At 49.9% G+C, this 17,694-nt stretch overlaps 1 protein-coding gene across 1 annotated transcript in view; it reads left to right on the top strand.

The window, feature by feature from the left end:
- SELENOI (selenoprotein I) overlaps positions 1-10,814 on the top strand; it is a 28,320-nt gene extending 17,506 nt beyond the window's left edge. The window contains exons 5-10 of the mRNA XM_077291835.1: positions 703-965; positions 1,232-1,340; positions 1,530-1,578; positions 7,396-7,576; positions 7,652-7,834; positions 8,125-10,814. Coding sequence (XP_077147950.1) covers positions 703-965; positions 1,232-1,340; positions 1,530-1,578; positions 7,396-7,576; positions 7,652-7,834; positions 8,125-8,232 — 893 coding nt within the window. The 3' untranslated portion in view covers positions 8,233-10,814. The remainder of the gene's footprint in view (positions 1-702; positions 966-1,231; positions 1,341-1,529; positions 1,579-7,395; positions 7,577-7,651; positions 7,835-8,124) is intronic.
- The last annotated feature ends 6,880 nt before the right edge of the window (positions 10,815-17,694 follow it).

The following is a 17,694-nucleotide window of genomic DNA, read 5'->3' as shown; positions in this document are numbered from 1 at the left end:
GTACGCTGCTGCTGTGTTGTACGCTGCTGCTGTGTTGTACGCTGCTGCTGTGTTGTACGCTGCTGCTGTGTTGTACGCTGCTGCTGTGTTGTACGCTGCTGCTGTGTTGTACGCTGCTGCTGTGTTGTACGCTGCTGCTGTGTTGTACGCTGCTGCTGTGTTGTACGCTGCTGCTGTGTTGTACGCTGCTGCTGTGTTGTACGCTGCTGCTGTGTTGTACGCTGCTGCTGTGTTGTACGCTGCTGCTGTGTTGTACGCTGCTGCTGTGTTGTACGCTGCTGCTGTGTTGTACGCTGCTGCTGTGTTGTACGCTGCTGCTGTGTTGTACGCTGCTGCTGTGTTGTACGCTGCTGCTGTGTTGTACGCTGCTGCTGTGTTGTACGCTGCTGCTGTGTTGTACGCTGCTGCTGTGTTGTACGCTCATGAGTTTGAGTGATCAATGGGAGGGTCTCAAGAACTAGACCCCCACAAGGAGTTTCTCAAAATAGTAAGTTACCTGTGGAGTCCGACCACAGGGACTTCTCCAGAGCTGCGGTCCGAGTCCTGGGAATGACATACACCCTACGAGCATGGCGGCGTGGTACACAACGCTGTGCTGTATTGTCTGTGTACAGGGCAGACATCTTGCTGCAGCTCTGGATGTGAGCGGAGGATGGTCGTGCTCTGTAGGGACGGTGTCATTATTGCTCTCCTCCCTTACAGACGGCGTGGACGGTAAGCAGGCTCGCAGGACCAACTCCAGCACTCCGCTGGGGGAGCTGTTTGACCACGGCCTGGACAGCTGGGCCTGTATATACTTCGTAGTGACCGTATATTCCATCTTCGGCCGTGGGGAGACGGGGGTCAGCGTCATGGTCCTCTACATCCTCCTGTGGGTGGTGCTGTTCTCCTTCATCCTCTCCCACTGGGAGAAATACAACACTGGAATCCTGTTCCTGCCGTGGGGGTACGACCTGAGCCAGGTGGTAAGTGTGCGCCTGCCGTACCTCGCCTGCCCGCACCGCTGACTGCAGGGCTAGTGCCATGGGGAGAGGGGCATACACAGCCAGGGGGCTGCATCTGGAGGGTCTATGGCAGCTGGGGGAGCCTTCGTCGGGAGGTTCTGTGGTCGCTGTGGGGCCGCTTCGGGAGTGGATTGGGTGGGAGAGTCTGCGGCGGCTAGTGGGTAAGGGGTTTTTGGGATGTCCGCAGTTGAGTGAGACTGATGGGCCGCTGATCCCCTCTCTTGCAGACAATCTCGGGTGTGTACCTGGTGACGGCCGTGGTCGGGGTTGAGGCCTGGTATAAACCAGCCTTTTACACCGTGCTGTACAGAGACCTCTTCACTTCAATGATTGTCGGTGAGATGTCACCTGTTCGCTCTTCCTTCGTTAGTTTTGCACGTTTTCTCCAGTTATCGTGTGTTCGGCATCGTTCACACCTCGCCGTGTTGTCAGATGTCTGTAGATCTGTCCTCGCTGTTTGTTGCCCCCGTTTTGTCGTGCGGCGCTGTCCTGTTCTTTCTCAGTGACGCCGTCTTTGTTTTGCAGGTTGCGCACTGACCGTGACTCTTCCTATGAGTCTGTACAATGTTTACAAGTAAGTGCACGAATCGGGCGATGGCCCTGCCGTCTGACATATCCATTAGGCCCAGAACTTTAGAGGGGATAGCGTGCTGATTGTTGGGGACCCCACCAATCCCAAGTACACAGCTCTGACATGCGCCCTTAGGCCGGAGCAGAGGTCACGCATGCGCACCACCTCTGCATGTGAGGTCTGTGACTGCTGCTGACTCCTATCGTAGATATTTGACTCAGCCATAGGAGAAGCCCTACATCCTGGACCAATAAATACATAACTTGCTTTGAAGATGATAATCCACCACCTTTAATGTAGTCGGTAGATCTGGTACCTACATGTCCCATAATGTATTGCCCAGACCTTAAAAAAAGGGATATGACCATAGATATGTATATATTCCCCAGCTGTGAATAGGAGGCTGAGAGAGACAGATGCAGGGGAAGACCCAGGAAAGGCAAAGGATTGCACAGCATACAGCATGTCACAGGCAGGGAAGGGCCCAGGAGAGGCAGAAGACTGCACGACATACAGCATGTCACAGGCAGGGAAGGGCCCAGGAGAGGCAGAAGACTGCACGGCATACAGCATGTCACAGGTAGGGAAGGGCCCAGGAGAGGCAGGGAAGGGTCCAGGAGAGGCAGAAGACTGCACGGCATACAGCATGTCACAGGCAGGGAAGGGTCCAGGAGAGGCAGAAAAGGGCCCAGGAGAGGCAGAAGACTGCACGGCATACAGCATGTCACAGGCAGTGAAGGTCCCAGGAGAGGCAGAAGACTGCACGGCATACAGCATGTCACAGGCAGGGAAGGGCCCAGGAGAGGCAGGAGACTGCACGGCATACAGCATGTCACAGGCAGTGAAGGGCCCAGGAGAGGCAGAAGACTGCACAGCATACAGCATGTCACAGGCAGGGAAGGTCCAGGAGAGGCAGAAGACTGCACGGCTTACAGCATGTCACAGGCAGGGAAGGGTCCAGGAGAGGCAGGAGACTGCACAGCATACAGCATGTCACAGGCAGGGAAGGCCCAGGAGAGGCAGAAGACTGCACGGCATACAGCATGTCACAGGCAGGGAAGGGCCCAGGAGAGGCAGAAGACTGCACGGCATACAGCATGTCACAGGCAGGGAAGGGCCCAGGAGAGGCAGAAAAGAGCCCAGGAGAGGCAGGAGACTGCACAGCATACAGCATGTCACAGGTAGGGAAGGGCCCAGGAGAGGCAGGAGACTGCACAGCTGTTATGATCCTTAGTGGCTGAGGATCACAGAACTGACGAGCTAAGTAACTGAACATAGAACGAGCTCTAGGGAGGTGGTAACTGGACTAACCGCAATCCTGATTCTAACCAAACACACTAAAGGTAGCCGGTGAACGTGCCTGAATTCCTAGACGTCACGACGCAGCCTGAGAAACTAGCTACCCCTAGAGATAGAAAGTAAGACCTCACTTGCCTCAGAGAAATAACCCCAAAGATATAGAAAGCCCCCAACAAATAATAACGGTGAGGTAAGGGGAAAATACAAACGAAGAAATGAAAACAGATTCAGCAAATGAGGCCCACTAATACTAGATAGCAGAAGACAGATAGGAAACTGTGCGGTCAGTAGAAAACCCTATACAAAATATCCACGCTGAGAATTCAAGAACCCCCACACCAACTAACGGTGTGAGGGGAGAAACTCGGCCCTCTAGAGCTACCAGCAAGCAAGGAAATCACATATTAGCAAGCTGGACAAAGACAGATAATAAACCAAGAAACATATTGAACACTGATGATCAAAAAATGAACAAACAGAAACTTAGCTTCTCTTGGAGAGACTGATAACGAAGGTAGTCAGGAGAGATCAAAATAGCACTGAATACATCGACAGCAGGCAACAACTGAAAGTCCAGGTGAGCTAAATGGGAAACCAACCAGCATATAACGAGACAGCTGATCCCAGCCACAGACCTGCAGAATGACAAAGAGCCACCAGAGGGAGCCCAAAGATAGCACTCACACAGTACCACTTGTGACCACAAGAGGGAGCCCAAAAACAGAGTTAACAACAACAGCATACAGCATGTCACAGGTAGGGAAGGGCCCAGGAGAGGCAGGAGACTGCACGGCATACAGCATGTCACAGGCAGGGAAGGGCCCAGGAGAGGCAGAAGACTACACAGCATACAGCATGTCACAGGCAGGGAAGGGCCCAGGAGAGGCAGGAGACTGCACGGCATACAGCATGTCACAGGCAGGGAAGGGCCCAGGAGAGGCAGAAGACTGCACAGCATACAGCATGTCACAGGCAGGGAAGGGCCCAGGAGAGGCAGAAGACTGCACAGCATACAGCATGTCACAGGCAGTGAAGGGTCCAGGAGAGGCAGAAGACTGCACGGCATACAGCATGTCACAGGCAGGGAAGGGTCCAGGAGAGGCAGGAGACTGCACAGCATACAGCATGTCACAGGCAGGGAAGGGTCCAGGAGAGGCAGAAAAGAGCCCAGGAGAGGCAGGAGACTGCACAGCATACAGCATGTCACAGGTAGGGAAGGGCCCAGGAGAGGCAGGAGACTGCACAGCTGTTATGATCCTTAGTGGCTGAGGATCACAGAACTGACGAGCTAAGTAACTGAACATAGAACGAGCTCTAGGGAGGTGGTAACTGGACTAACCGCAATCCTGATTCTAACCAAACACACTAAAGGTAGCCGGTGAACGTGCCTGAATTCCTAGACGTCACGACGCAGCCTGAGAAACTAGCTACCCCTAGAGATAGAAAGTAAGACCTCACTTGCCTCAGAGAAATAACCCCAAAGATATAGAAAGCCCCCAACAAATAATAACGGTGAGGTAAGGGGAAAATACAAACGAAGAAATGAAAACAGATTCAGCAAATGAGGCCCACTAATACTAGATAGCAGAAGACAGATAGGAAACTGTGCGGTCAGTAGAAAACCCTATACAAAATATCCACGCTGAGAATTCAAGAACCCCCACACCAACTAACGGTGTGAGGGGAGAAACTCGGCCCTCTAGAGCTACCAGCAAGCAAGGAAATCACATATTAGCAAGCTGGACAAAGACAGATAATAAACCAAGAAACATATTGAACACTGATGATCAAAAAATGAACAAACAGAAACTTAGCTTCTCTTGGAGAGACTGATAACGAAGGTAGTCAGGAGAGATCAAAATAGCACTGAATACATCGACAGCAGGCAACAACTGAAAGTCCAGGTGAGCTAAATGGGAAACCAACCAGCATATAACGAGACAGCTGATCCCAGCCACAGACCTGCAGAATGACAAAAAGAGCCACCAGAGGGAGCCCAAAGATAGCACTCACACAGTACCACTTGTGACCACAAGAGGGAGCCCAAAAACAGAGTTAACAACAACAGCATACAGCATGTCACAGGTAGGGAAGGGCCCAGGAGAGGCAGGAGACTGCACGGCATACAGCATGTCACAGGCAGGGAAGGGCCCAGGAGAGGCAGAAGACTACACAGCATACAGCATGTCACAGGCAGGGAAGGGCCCAGGAGAGGCAGGAGACTGCACGGCATACAGCATGTCACAGGCAGGGAAGGGCCCAGGAGAGGCAGAAGACTGCACAGCATACAGCATGTCACAGGCAGGGAAGGGCCCAGGAGAGGCAGAAGACTGCACAGCATACAGCATGTCACAGGCAGGGAAGGGCCCAGGAGAGGCAGGAGACTGCACAGCATACAGCATGTCACAGGCAGGGAAGGGCCCAGGAGAGGCAGGAGACTGCACGGCATACAGCATGTCACAGGCAGGGAAGGGCCCAGGAGAGGCAGAAGACTACACAGCATACAGCATGTCACAGGCAGGGAAGGGCCCAGGAGAGGCAGGAGACTGCACGGCATACAGCATGTCACAGGCAGTGAAGGGTCCAGGAGAGGCAGAAGACTGCACGGCATACAGCATGTCACAGGCAGGGAAGGGTCCAGGAGAGGCAGGAGACTGCACAGCATACAGCATGTCACAGGCAGGGAAGGGCCCAGGAGAGGCAGAAAAGGGCCAGGAGAGGCAGAAGACTGCACAGCATACAGCATGTCACAGGCAGGGAAGGTCCAGGAGAGGCAGGAGACTGCATGGCATACAGGATGTCACAGGCAGGGAAGGGCCCAGGAGACTGCACAGCATACAGGATGTCACAGGTAAGGAAGGTCCAGGAGACTGCACGGCATACAGCATGTCACAGGCAGGGAAGGGCCCAGGAGAGGCAGGAGACTGCACAGCATACAGCATGTCACAGGCAGGGAAGGTCCAGGAGAGGCAGAAGACTGCACGGCATACAGCATGTCACAGGCAGGGAAGGGCCCAGGAGACTGCACAGCATACAGCATGTCACAGGCAGGGAAGGGCCCAGGAGAGGCAGGAGACTGCACGGCATACAGCATGTCACAGGCAGGGAAGGGTCCAGGAGAGGCAGGAGACTGCACGGCATACAGCATGTCACAGGCAGGGAAGGGCCCAGGAGAGGCAGAAAAGGGCCAGGAGAGGCAGAAGACTGCACGGCATACAGGATGTCACAGGCAGGGAAGGGTCCAGGAGACTGCACAGCATACAGCATGTCACAGGTAGGGAAGGTCCAGGAGAGGCAGAGACTGCACGGCATACAGCATGTCACAGGCAGGGAAGGGCCCAGGAGAGGCAGGAGACTGCACGGCATACAGCATGTCACAGGCAGGGAAGGGCCCTGGAGAGGCAGAAGACTGCACAGCATACAGCATGTCACAGGCAGGGAAGGGTCCAGGAGACTGCACAGCATACAGCATGTCACAGGCAGGGAAGGGCCCAGGAGAGGCAGGAGACTGCACGGCATACAGCATGTCACAGGCAGGGAAGGGCCCAGGAGAGGCAGGAGACTGCACGGCATACAGCATGTCACAGGCAGGGAAGGGCCCAGGAGAGGCAGGAGACTGCACGGCATACAGCATGTCACAGGCAGGGAAGGGCCCAGGAGAGGCAGGAGACTGCACGGCATACAGCATGTCACAGGCAGGGAAGGGCCCAGGAGAGGCAGAAGACTGCACAGCATACAGCATGTCACAGGCAGGGAAGGGCCCAGGAGAGGCAGGAGACTGCACGGCATACAACATGTCACAGGCAGGGAAGGGCCCAGGAGAGGCAGGAGACTGCACGGCATACAGCATGTCACAGGCAGGGAAGGTCCAGGAGAGGAAGGAGACTGCACAGCATGCAGCATGTCACAGGCAGGGAAGGGCCCAGGAGAGGCAGGAGACTGCACGGCATACAGCATGTCACAGGCAGGGAAGGGCCCAGGAGAGGCAGAAGACTGCACAGCATACAGCATGTCACAGGCAGGGAAGGGCCAGGAGAGGCAGAAGACTGCACGGCATACAGCATGTCACAGGCAGGGAAGGTCCAGGAGAGGAAGGAGACTGCACAGCATGCAGCATGTCACAGGCAGGGAAGGTCCAGGAGACTGCACGGCATACAGCATGTCACAGGCAGGGAAGGGCCAGGAGAGGCAGAAGACTGCACAGCATACAGCATGTCACAGGCAAGGAAGGTCCAGGAGAGGAAGGAGACTGCACAGCATGCAGCATGTCACAGGCAGGGAAGGTCCAGGAGACTGCACGGCATACAGCATGTCACAGGCAGGGAAGGTCCAGGAGACTGCACGGCATACAGCATGTCACAGGCAGCGAGAACCCTACAGTATGCAGCAGTGATATCCGATGACATGATGTATGGGGGGAGGAGAGAGTAATTTTTGTTTCGCCTGGAATTGATATGCTGCTTGCTGATGTTTTCCTTGGTTGTATTTCACCCTTTTTTTTTTTTTTTCCTTGCCGGTCAGGGGTTATCGGAACAACACTCTGAAGCACACGACGCTGTACGAGTTCATGCTGCCGCTCCTCTCCCCCGTGCTGCTCTTCATACTGTCCACGCTGTGGGTGCTCGCCTCACCCTCTCACATCCTGGAGGTTCATCCCCGGCTCTTCTACTTCATGGTGGGGACCACCTTTGCTAACATTACGGTAAGTGTCTCCACGCCCCTGTGCTTCTCCTCCACCCTCCTCCTGCTCATTATAAGCCTCCTGATTTCCCCCTAGTGCCAGCTGATCGTGTGTCAGATGAGTAACACCCGGTGCCAACCTCTCAGCTGGCTCCTTGTTCCTCTGACGCTGGTGGTGCTCGTCGTGGTCTCGGGGTTGGCTCCGGATACGGAGGCTCTGCTGCTCACGGTGTTGACGATGCTGGTTACCATCGCACACTTACACTACGGAGTAACAGTGGTGAGTAACGTATGCGCCTCTGACAGGGGGCCACGTCCTAAAACTCGGTTCTTCAGCTCAGACCACAAAGTGTTAAGGACCTCGGCACAGTTCTTACACTTTAGAGGCCATAGATGTCCTTGTGCCCAAGGAGCTCGGACTAGCGGCTTTCCGCCTCATTACGGGGAGCGAATGAACCACCGCCGGCGCCTCAACTGGCAACTTATTTCCTGTAACATCAGAAGGACTGGGCAAATTGAAATCCAAGATGCCCGATCTAATGGTTACTGTTCTCTCTATTGCTCTCGCAGGTGAACCAGTTGAGCAAACACTTCAACATTTACCCGTTCTCTCTGAAGAAGCCGAATGTTGACTGACTAGAGGAGAAGATCGGCCTGCAGTCTGCGGAGGTTCTGTAAGACGGAGCAGCACCTTCCGCCAACCTCGTCCATCACCACCCAGGAAAACCGCCGCTGCCAAGCGTGCCGCAGATCTGGTGGGGGAACCTACAAGACTCTACTGTCCAGAATAATAGACCGGCTGAATGTCCCCCCCCCCCAGACCGTCCCCTACTGTACTTCTTTCTTTACCGTACCCCATGCTGCCCGGCACTTGAAGCGTTACTGGAGATCTCCCGGGTGCAGCACAAGCCCCCAATGAAGCCGCGCTGACCAGGACCACGCGTGATATGCGGAGCACACACCGACCCCGCCGGCTGCTCTATTTAATTTTTAATCATTTTTATTGATTTGCATAACGGTAACGTTTTAGTTTCTTGTAGTGGTCATGTGATGTTATCTCATCCAATCGCCGCACATCGTCCGTCGTAGAATGCGTCGGTGACTCCTTTACCGTTTCTTTAACTTCCCGTCCTCCCGCCATTCTCTCTGGTACAGCGCCAGGTACTGTGTCCTCCTCAATAATGTCACGTCATCTCGTAACTTAAAGTTCTGCCATCCCTAGATCTGCTTGCTGTTGGTGAACGGAAGCTGGTCTTCATTCAGAGCTAGTCTCGAGGAAGGGTTTCTGTCCCGGTTTTCAGGACTATTTACTACTGAGGGAGTCTAAAGGTCTCCTCCACCCCCGAAACCTCAGCCGATTGAGTATGATTGGTGTTGAACGTCTTCCACATGAGCGTATAGCTAGAAGGTCTGATTAATAGTGCAGCTGCGGATGGAGTCACGTGACTGCCGCCAGGATGCTCCTCCCACAAGACTGCCGCCAGGATGCTCCTCCCACAAGACTGCCACCAGGATGCTCCTCCCCCACAACTGCAGTCAGTCCATCTCATAGCGGTACAGTCCTGCCTGGTCGTGGCACTGGGGTTGACTTGTTTGTCTCATATTACTCAGGTCTTAAGGGTAGAAGCCCCAGGAGACCGGGCAGGACCCACCTATTCTGCCTTTTATAAATTAATTTGGGGGGGACCTAAATTGGTTACAAGAAATACATTTTGTCCGCTGTGCTCGCCCTCATCTCGGCCCTCCCTTTGTCTGGTGCTAACTTTTCTATTGTTGGTTTCTCCGTTTTTGGTGGTGGGAAAAGACTTGCATGCCGATTTTTCTCTAACTTTTTATTTTTTTAATATCTGAAACCTTCTTCCCGTGCTTGAATGAAGGGTGTATCTAAAGCCGTCTGTTTCCTGACGGACAGGGTACACCTGGAGGTCCCAAGTGCGCGGTCAAGTGGTGTCACGTGTAACATAAGTGTCGTTATAATGTCTGTCGTTTTTGTTTGCGTTTTTTTTTTTTTTTACATTTTAAGGGATTGGATTCTGATTTATACCATGAGATGTAGTTGCCAATTTTTCTTATTTTCTAAAAATTCGTGTCCTCAGATTTCATGTTGAAGATGCTTATTTTATTTTTTTTTAGTACGCACAATTTTTTTTTTCATTTTTTTTTTTTGAGGTCGGGGGGACACTGTTTTTTGCCATCAGTTAATATATAAATCACTGTAAGGCAGTTGGAATACATAATGGTGTAGGATTTTATGGTTTACTTTATCATCTTGGGTCTGGTAGCTGAAATCACCGGCGATCAGATCTTAGGGGAAGGCTGCAGCTATCTGTTTTCCCTGCAGTGGCCACTAGAGGAGAATTGTGGTATTGCACCAATATGCATTGACAGGCGTAACCACGTGAGTCCTCCAGAAGCCGACAAACCGCCTCCTTTTTCATAGGACTTTGAAAATGAAGGATTATTTGGCAAATAAATCAGAATTTAAAGACTATTGGATAGGAATTTGATGGCTGACGCGTCGTCGTCCCCCCCTCACCTCGTTCTCTAATAGCAGGAACGTTGGCTCCGGCTTTCTATGACTGGAAGAATAATCTGAATCTGCGCTTACCCTTGAATGTTTTTTTTGGGGGAGTTTTTTTTTTTTTTTGTTTTTGTTTTTTTTTTTTGCAGCTATCCCTAAATCCCTGTGTACCCGCTGCAATGCCAGACTGAGAAGTATTTAAGTATTTTAAGTTTTGAAAAAATTGACGTCAAATGTGAATTTTATTTTTTTTTGGTGTTTTTATTTCGTGGAAACTTCTGTAAATATATTTTAATGATACAACTGCAGGATAAAAATAAATCCTGACTTTCTACTGACATTTTTTTTTCTACAGCTTTTAGTTTTCTGGGATTTGACCAAAATTGTTTTTTTTTGTTCTTTTTTTAACAAAAAATTAGCAATTTTCCCAGATAAAAATACAATTCTTTTGTTAAAAAAAAATCATGTTAAATGTAAAGCCTTAACGCATGAAGTGTAATGGACTGTATGCGGGTCGGGACCAATCCATCCATCGCTCGCTCCCGTGTGCTGCATCGGATGTGCCATATGTATCTGTGCTCGTGCGAATGTCGATGGTGTCATTAATCTATTTGTTTTAGGTCATCTTTTTTTATTTAAATATTTATCTGGTCATTTACGGTATTGAACCTGTGTAGGACACTAGAGGGGCTGACGCCTCAACACCCATAAAACTGAAAATAAAATCTAAGGGTTTCCATTCTTGTGTCATCTGTGGTCTTGTAGGGTTTTATTTCTGGATTTCTAGAGAATGACATTGCAAGTAGATGAAGTGATCATCTGTGAGATTACATTACTTACCGGTAATGGGATTTTCCGGAACCCATGATGGTGCACCTGAGAGGATCCAACCTTCAAGGATCAGAAACCTAAAGAATAAAAAAGAGCAGCCTCTCCCAATCTGCCAATATCTTGATGGTATCAAGACATTGGGTTCCTGATCTTCCTCATTGCCTTGTTCCTTCTGTTCTTCCGACGATCAAGTCCTCTTGTGATTTGCTCTTGTCGTATGATGTGTCCAGAGTCATAGCTTAGTGATCCTTGCTTCGAGTACATACATCAACGAAAACGCATTTTTCTATTCGCCACGACAGCACCCACAGAGAGGGGATCCGCCCCTAGGAACAGGAAACCTACAGAGAGATAAAAGGGGCGGTCCCCCCTCGCTCCTCAGTTGGTTTCCTGTTCCTAGAAGGAAACCCACAGAGAAGATCTCTGTAGTTGTCTAAGAAGAGGAAAAACTCGCCTGGATGCCGCCTGTACGTCTCTGCTGAGCGGCACGGGCTCCAGAGCGAGTAAAAGCAGAGTCGGGGGTTCCTGATGGTTCCCTCCTCATCTGCGGCGGCCGAACAGTGGGGCCTGAAGATATCAACGGTCTCCCTGCTGGGACATCGTTGTTAGAGGACGACCACGGCGGTGTGGAAATACCTGGTCGGTCCTGGTCTGGAGTGATGTGGCGCTGAAACAGCGATGGCTCTCCCCGGTCCTTCAGGTATGATGTGCGGGGTTGCAGTGCCGGAAAATCTGCGGCAGACGCCGGCGCATGCGCAGTGCGTCCGGGATCCCGGATGTAGTATGGCCGAACCCCTGAGGTCGGCATTGTATTTCCGGGGGAACCGCCATCTTGGATTCCTCCTGGCTGTTTTCACAGGCTTCCTGAGGAGTAACAGGTAAAAAAAAAAAGGTTGCAGCTGCGGGGGCTGGGTAATTGATAGCCTGCACTATAAATTCCGTTTACGGAGAGCAAACAGCGTGCATTATGTCGTCCCATGAGGAAGTCAGTGAGCACCCCGTAGAAGAGCCACTAGTACAAAGTGGTAATGCTGCAAAGAGGAATAGTGGACACTCTAGAAAGTGATTCCACTGACAAATCAGGAAGGAAATCATCTCGTTCCACACCCCAGGCCGGACGATCCACCCAACAGCCGGTATATAGTATACTTCAGGATGATTGGGTATGCAGCTCCATAGAAGCTTATATTAGTCTCCTCTGCTTATGTCCTTCTTTAGGCAAAAAGTAAAGGGAAGACCAAGCACAAGCAATGTGCTATATGTATCGAGCCCCTACCTGACTCTTATTCTAAAAGATTGTGTCAGGCATGCATAGATAACACCCTGCGGCAGGAAGAGTCCGTTAAAATGAACGAAATACGGCTAATGATTCGGGAGGAACTCCAGGCGTTGAGTGGTGGTCCCTCCGACAGTTTTGAAAAGAGGAGTAGGAGAAAGTCCTCACCTAATGCTGACACATCGGCGGAAAGTGGAGAGGTTGATTCAGACGTCTCTCACTTGTCTGGTTCCTCAGATGAGGAGGACCATGTTTGTTTCCCAACTGATGGAGTAAATAATCTAGTTAAATCAGTAAGGAAAACGATGGGGGTGTCTGAGGTTAAAGAACCCCAAACGGCCCAGGAGGTCATGTTCGCGGGTCTTTCTCAGCGAAAAGGCCACGTATTTCCAGTGAACCAGGCTATAAAGGACCTCGTTAAGAAAGAGTGGAGCAAAGGGCAGAAGGGGTTTACACCAGTATCCTGTAAGAGACGTTACCCCTTTGATGACGAGGATTTAAATGCCTGGGCTAAAATACCGAAGGTTGATGCGGCCGTCGCATCCACTTCTCGCCGTTCTTCTCTACCAGTGGAAGACTCAGGCTCCTTATCCGATCCCATGGATAGAAAATCGGACGCACTTTTAAAAAAATCGTGGGAAGCCTGTGTCACTGCATTCAGGCCGGCAATCTCAGCCACATGTACCAGTAGATCTATGCTGGTTTGGTTAGACCAGCTGGACCAGAATATCAAAAGTGGTGTATCTAGGGAGAAATTGCGTGCATCCATCCCCTTGATTAAGGGTGCTGCGGCATTTATATCCGATGCCTCCGTAGATTCTCTCCGCCTCGCGGCCAGGACAGCTAGCCTCTCTAATACTGCTCGCCGAGCTTTATGGTTAAAAAACTGGAAGGGAGATGCCCAGTCCAGATCCAAATTATGTGCCATACCCTGTCAGGGTGAGTACCTCTTTGGAACTATTTTGGATGAAATACTCACTAAGGCGGGTGAACGCAAGAAGGGTTTTCCTAATCCCTTTGTTCCTGCTTACAGAAGGGCATTCAGGAAGCCAACATTTGGCAGAAAGGGAGGCTTTAAAAACCAATGGAGGAACAAAGACTTCAGGCAGAAAGGCAATTTGTTTAACAAACGTCCCTTCAGGCCAGCCGAAAAATTCCGGGAACCCTATTCCACCAGTGGGCGGTAGACTACTGGGTTTTATCAATCAGTGGAGAGAAATAGCTGTCAACCCATGGGCCATAAAATTAATATCCTCAGGCCTCACCCTAGACTTCATCCGAAAACCTCCGAATTCCTTCCTGCTCACCTCCCTAAAATCCAGACTACAACAAGAAGCACTGGAAGTAGAAGTTAAGTCCCTCCTTGCCAAACGAGTCTTAATGGAGGTTCCGTCATCTCAAACAGGGAAGGGGTTCTACTCCCCCTTGTTTCTGATTACTAAACCTGACGGTTCCTTTACAACTATATTTAATTTGAAAAAACTAAACACGTTCATAAGACCCACAACGTTTAAAATGGAATCCATTCGATCAGCCATTAAAAATTTATTCCCTAACTGTTACATGGTAGTACTGGATCTTAAGGATGCTTATTACCATTTCCCTATACACCAGTCACACCAGCAGTTTCTTCGGGTAGCAGTTTTTATAGACGGTCAAGTTCGTCATCTACAATATAGGGCAATGCCCTTTGGTCTATCTATGGCTCCTAGGGTCTTTACTAAGTTACTTTTGGAAGTAATGTCCTTTCTACGATTAAAAGACACGTTGGTCATCCCATATCTTGATGACCTACTAATTGTGGGAAAAAATTCCTTACAATGTGAGCAAAGGTTAGAGGAGGTGGCGTTCTCTTTACAAACGCTTGGATGGATTGTTAACTGGGAAAAATCCAGGCTCCAACCCGTCACTTGTCAAAGGTTCTTAGGACTCCTTCTGGATTCAGTAGACCAAAAATGTTGGTTGCCTGATGATAAGAAGTTTTCCATTATTGGCAAAGTGGGCTTAGCAATCAGAAAACGTAATATGTCACTGAGAAATGCCATGTCATTGTTAGGTTCACTGTCATCATGTATCCCTGCGGTTAAATGGGCACAGTTCCATACCAGGCAGCTCCAGAAATTCATATTACAGGAGGACATTAAAAATAGGGGACATTTAGATCGAACAGTTTTTCTAACATCAGAGGTAGTACACTCCCTTACATGGTGGTTAGATTGGGAAAATCTATCACAAGGGGTACCATGGGTCATCACCCCTTCTACCATAGTAACCACGGATGCTAGTCCGGAAGGTTGGGGGGACCATTTTGGGGATCAGGTGGTTCAGGGCCTTTGGTCCAGATCAGAATTGGCTATTTCCTCTAATGTAAAAGAATTAAAAGCCATATATTATTCCCTGCTCCACTTTCTTCCCCAGCTACGAGGCTCTCACACAAGGGTCCTCTCAGACAACACCTCGGCAGTAGCCTATTTGAATCATCAAGGAGGTACACAGTCAGAAAATCTTATGAAAATCTCATCGGACATCATGACGTTAGCCGAAAGTCATCTGTTGTCCTTATCAGCAGTGCACATCAGGGGCATAGACAACGTTCGTGCCGATTTCCTCAGTCGCCGTACCCTTCATCAGGGGGAGTGGATGCTCAGCAGAAAGATTTTCAGATTGATAACAGACCGATGGGGCATGCCTCAAACAGACCTATTCGCCACAAGGTCCAACCGTCAGGTCGAAACATTTGCTTCCCTTTGCAGACTGGACAACCCCGACATATTCGATGCCCTTCAGGTACCATGGACATTCGACCTGGCCTATGCATTCCCTCCATGGAATCTATTACCTATAGTAATAAGAAAAATAAGGGAGGAGGGGGCAAGAGTTCTGTTGGTAGCCCCATTCTGGCCCAAAAGACCATGGTTCTCCTGGCTCATGGCGATGTCAACTACAGACCCTTGGATTCTGCCTCAGACCAAGGACCTGTTGTCTCAGGGACCGTTTTTCCATCCTCGGGTAAAAGGCATGAATCTGACTGTATGGAATTTGAGAGGCACTTACTAACTCTAAGGGGTTTTTCTAGTGGGCTTATAGATACTCTTATGAAGAGTAGAAAGCCTTCTACTACCCAAATCTATGTCAGGGTTTGGAGAAAATTCCTTCAATTTCATACAACACAACTTTCTGCTAAAGTACCTATATTTTCAATATTGGAGTTCCTGCAAAAAGGACTTGAATTGGGGCTTTCTGTAAATACTCTAAGAGTCCAGGTTTCAGCTCTGGGAGCCCTCTTTAGTTATGATGTGGCAGGAGATAAATGGATTTCTCGTTTTATAGCAGCATGTGAGCGGTCAAAACCTATTCATATACCACAGGTGCCTCAGTGGGATCTAACTCTGGTCCTAGATGCCTTAACACAGAGCCCGTTTGAGCCTCTGCATGCAGCCTCTTTAAAAAACCTCTCGTTAAAAACAATATTGTTGGTAGCGTTAGTATCCGCTAGAAGAGTGAGTGATCTCCATGCCTTGTCAATTGACCCTCCTTTTCTATCCGTAACATCCGATAGAATAATTTTGAAAACTGACCCTTGTTATCTCCCTAAGGTAGCCACTAGTTTTCATAGATCCCTGGAGATCTTGTTACCTACCTTCTATGAAGACCACTCAACTCCAGAAGAAGCTAGACTTCACACCCTAGATGTTAAGAGAACTGTTCTAGCCTATTTAGAGAGGACTAGGGACTGGAGGAAGAGTAGGGCTCTCTTTGTGTCTTTCCAGGGTAAAACCAAGGGTTCCAGAGTCACAAAGAACACGCTATCACGCTGGATTAGAGATGCCATAATCCTGGCGTATAAAGCTGGAGGAAGAGATCCTCCAATGCATGTGGGAGCACACTCCACAAGAGCCGTGTCGACCTCCTGGGCAGAAAGGGCGAATGTGCCGATAGACCTTATATGTAAGGTTGCAACTTGGTCTTCACCAAATACCTTCTATAGGCACTATAGATTAGACCTATCTGCTGCTTCTGATCTAACCTTTTGGGTTTCGGTTCTTGATTCAGTTAACCCACCCAATATATAGTCTCTGAAAATCTCTCAGTGGGTGCTGTCGTGGCGAATAGAAAATACCGGATTACTCTCCGGTAATGCTCTTTTATAGAGCCCACGACAGCACCCATTCACATCCCTCCCTTTTTCTTTATTTAGTTGCACGTGGTGTCTTAGTAGGGAGATGTATATAATAGAGTAATATGATATGAAGTTGTAGATATGTATATATGTCTGAACCTGTTAAACTAAAAAACCTGGCGGCGGTTCCTCCTTTTCTCTGTAAAACAACTGAGGAGCGAGGGGGGGCCGCCACTTTTATCTCTCTGTAGGTTTCCTGTTCCTAGGGGCGGATCCCCTCTCTCAGTGGGTGCTGTCGTGGGCTCTATAAAAGAGCATTACCGGAGAGTAATCCGGTATTTCTTACCACGACACCCGTGAGGAACCAAATTTGACCCACCAATTTACCAGTGAAAGAGCATAGAAAAGGTGCTGTCATGGGTTCTAGAAAATCCTGTTACCGGTAAGTAATGTGTTTTCCTTTCACCCATGACAGCAACCCAGAGAAAGTAGTAAGAAACCTCAACCCTGAGGGAGACTGCTGCCTGTTACACTTTTTCCCCAAGATGAGATCAACTAAAGAACCCAAGTCCAACCTATTGTGCTGATAGAAGGCGCACAGTGAGGACCAGGCTGCAGCCTTACATCTCTGAAGGACAGGAGCATTCGCTCTTTCCACCCAGGAGGTCAAAATGGCCCTAGTTGAATAAGCAGTCAGGCCCCTAGGAATTGTCTGATCACTTGCTGAATATGCCAACCACGCTGGCTTGTTCTAATCCATCTAGCTAAGGTTCCTTTTGAAGGCCCCAAAACCTCTTTTGGGGCCTTGAAAGGAGATGGAGAGATGAGCACGTTATCCAGGATTGTGACATCTTTGACTATAGAACTCCATTCCTTAGGGTACCGTCACACAGTGCAATTTTGATCGCTACAACGGCACGATTCGTGACGTTCCAGCGATGCATTTACGATATCGCTGTGTCTGACACGCTACTGCGATCCAGATCCCCGCTGAGAATCGTACGTCGTAGCAGATCGTTTGAAACTTTCTTTCGTCGTCTAGTGTCCCGCTGTGGCGGCATGATTGCATTGTGTGACACAGGTTGTATACGATGTGCGCACAGTAACCAACGGCTTCTACATCGCAAATACGTCATGAAATTATCGCTCCAGCGCTGTGTATTGCAACGTGTGACCGCAGTATACGACGCTGGAGCGATACTTATACGACGCTGCAACGTCACGAATCGTGCCGTCGTAGCGATGAAAATGGCACTGTGTGACGGTACCCTTAGGGGCTCTAGGTTTTGCACAAACAAGGGAAGGAGAGTATTTTGATTCCTGTGAAGACTAGAGAATACCTGGGGGAGGTAGGCTGGAGGTAGTGAATGAGCAAGCATGGTCGGATAAGGT

Source organism: Ranitomeya variabilis, chromosome 2 (assembly GCF_051348905.1).
Source record: "Ranitomeya variabilis isolate aRanVar5 chromosome 2, aRanVar5.hap1, whole genome shotgun sequence".
Lineage (NCBI taxonomy): Eukaryota > Metazoa > Chordata > Amphibia > Anura > Dendrobatidae > Ranitomeya > Ranitomeya variabilis.
The sequence above is the reverse complement of the archived record's forward strand: the minus strand, read 5'-3'. Positions and strand labels throughout refer to the sequence as shown.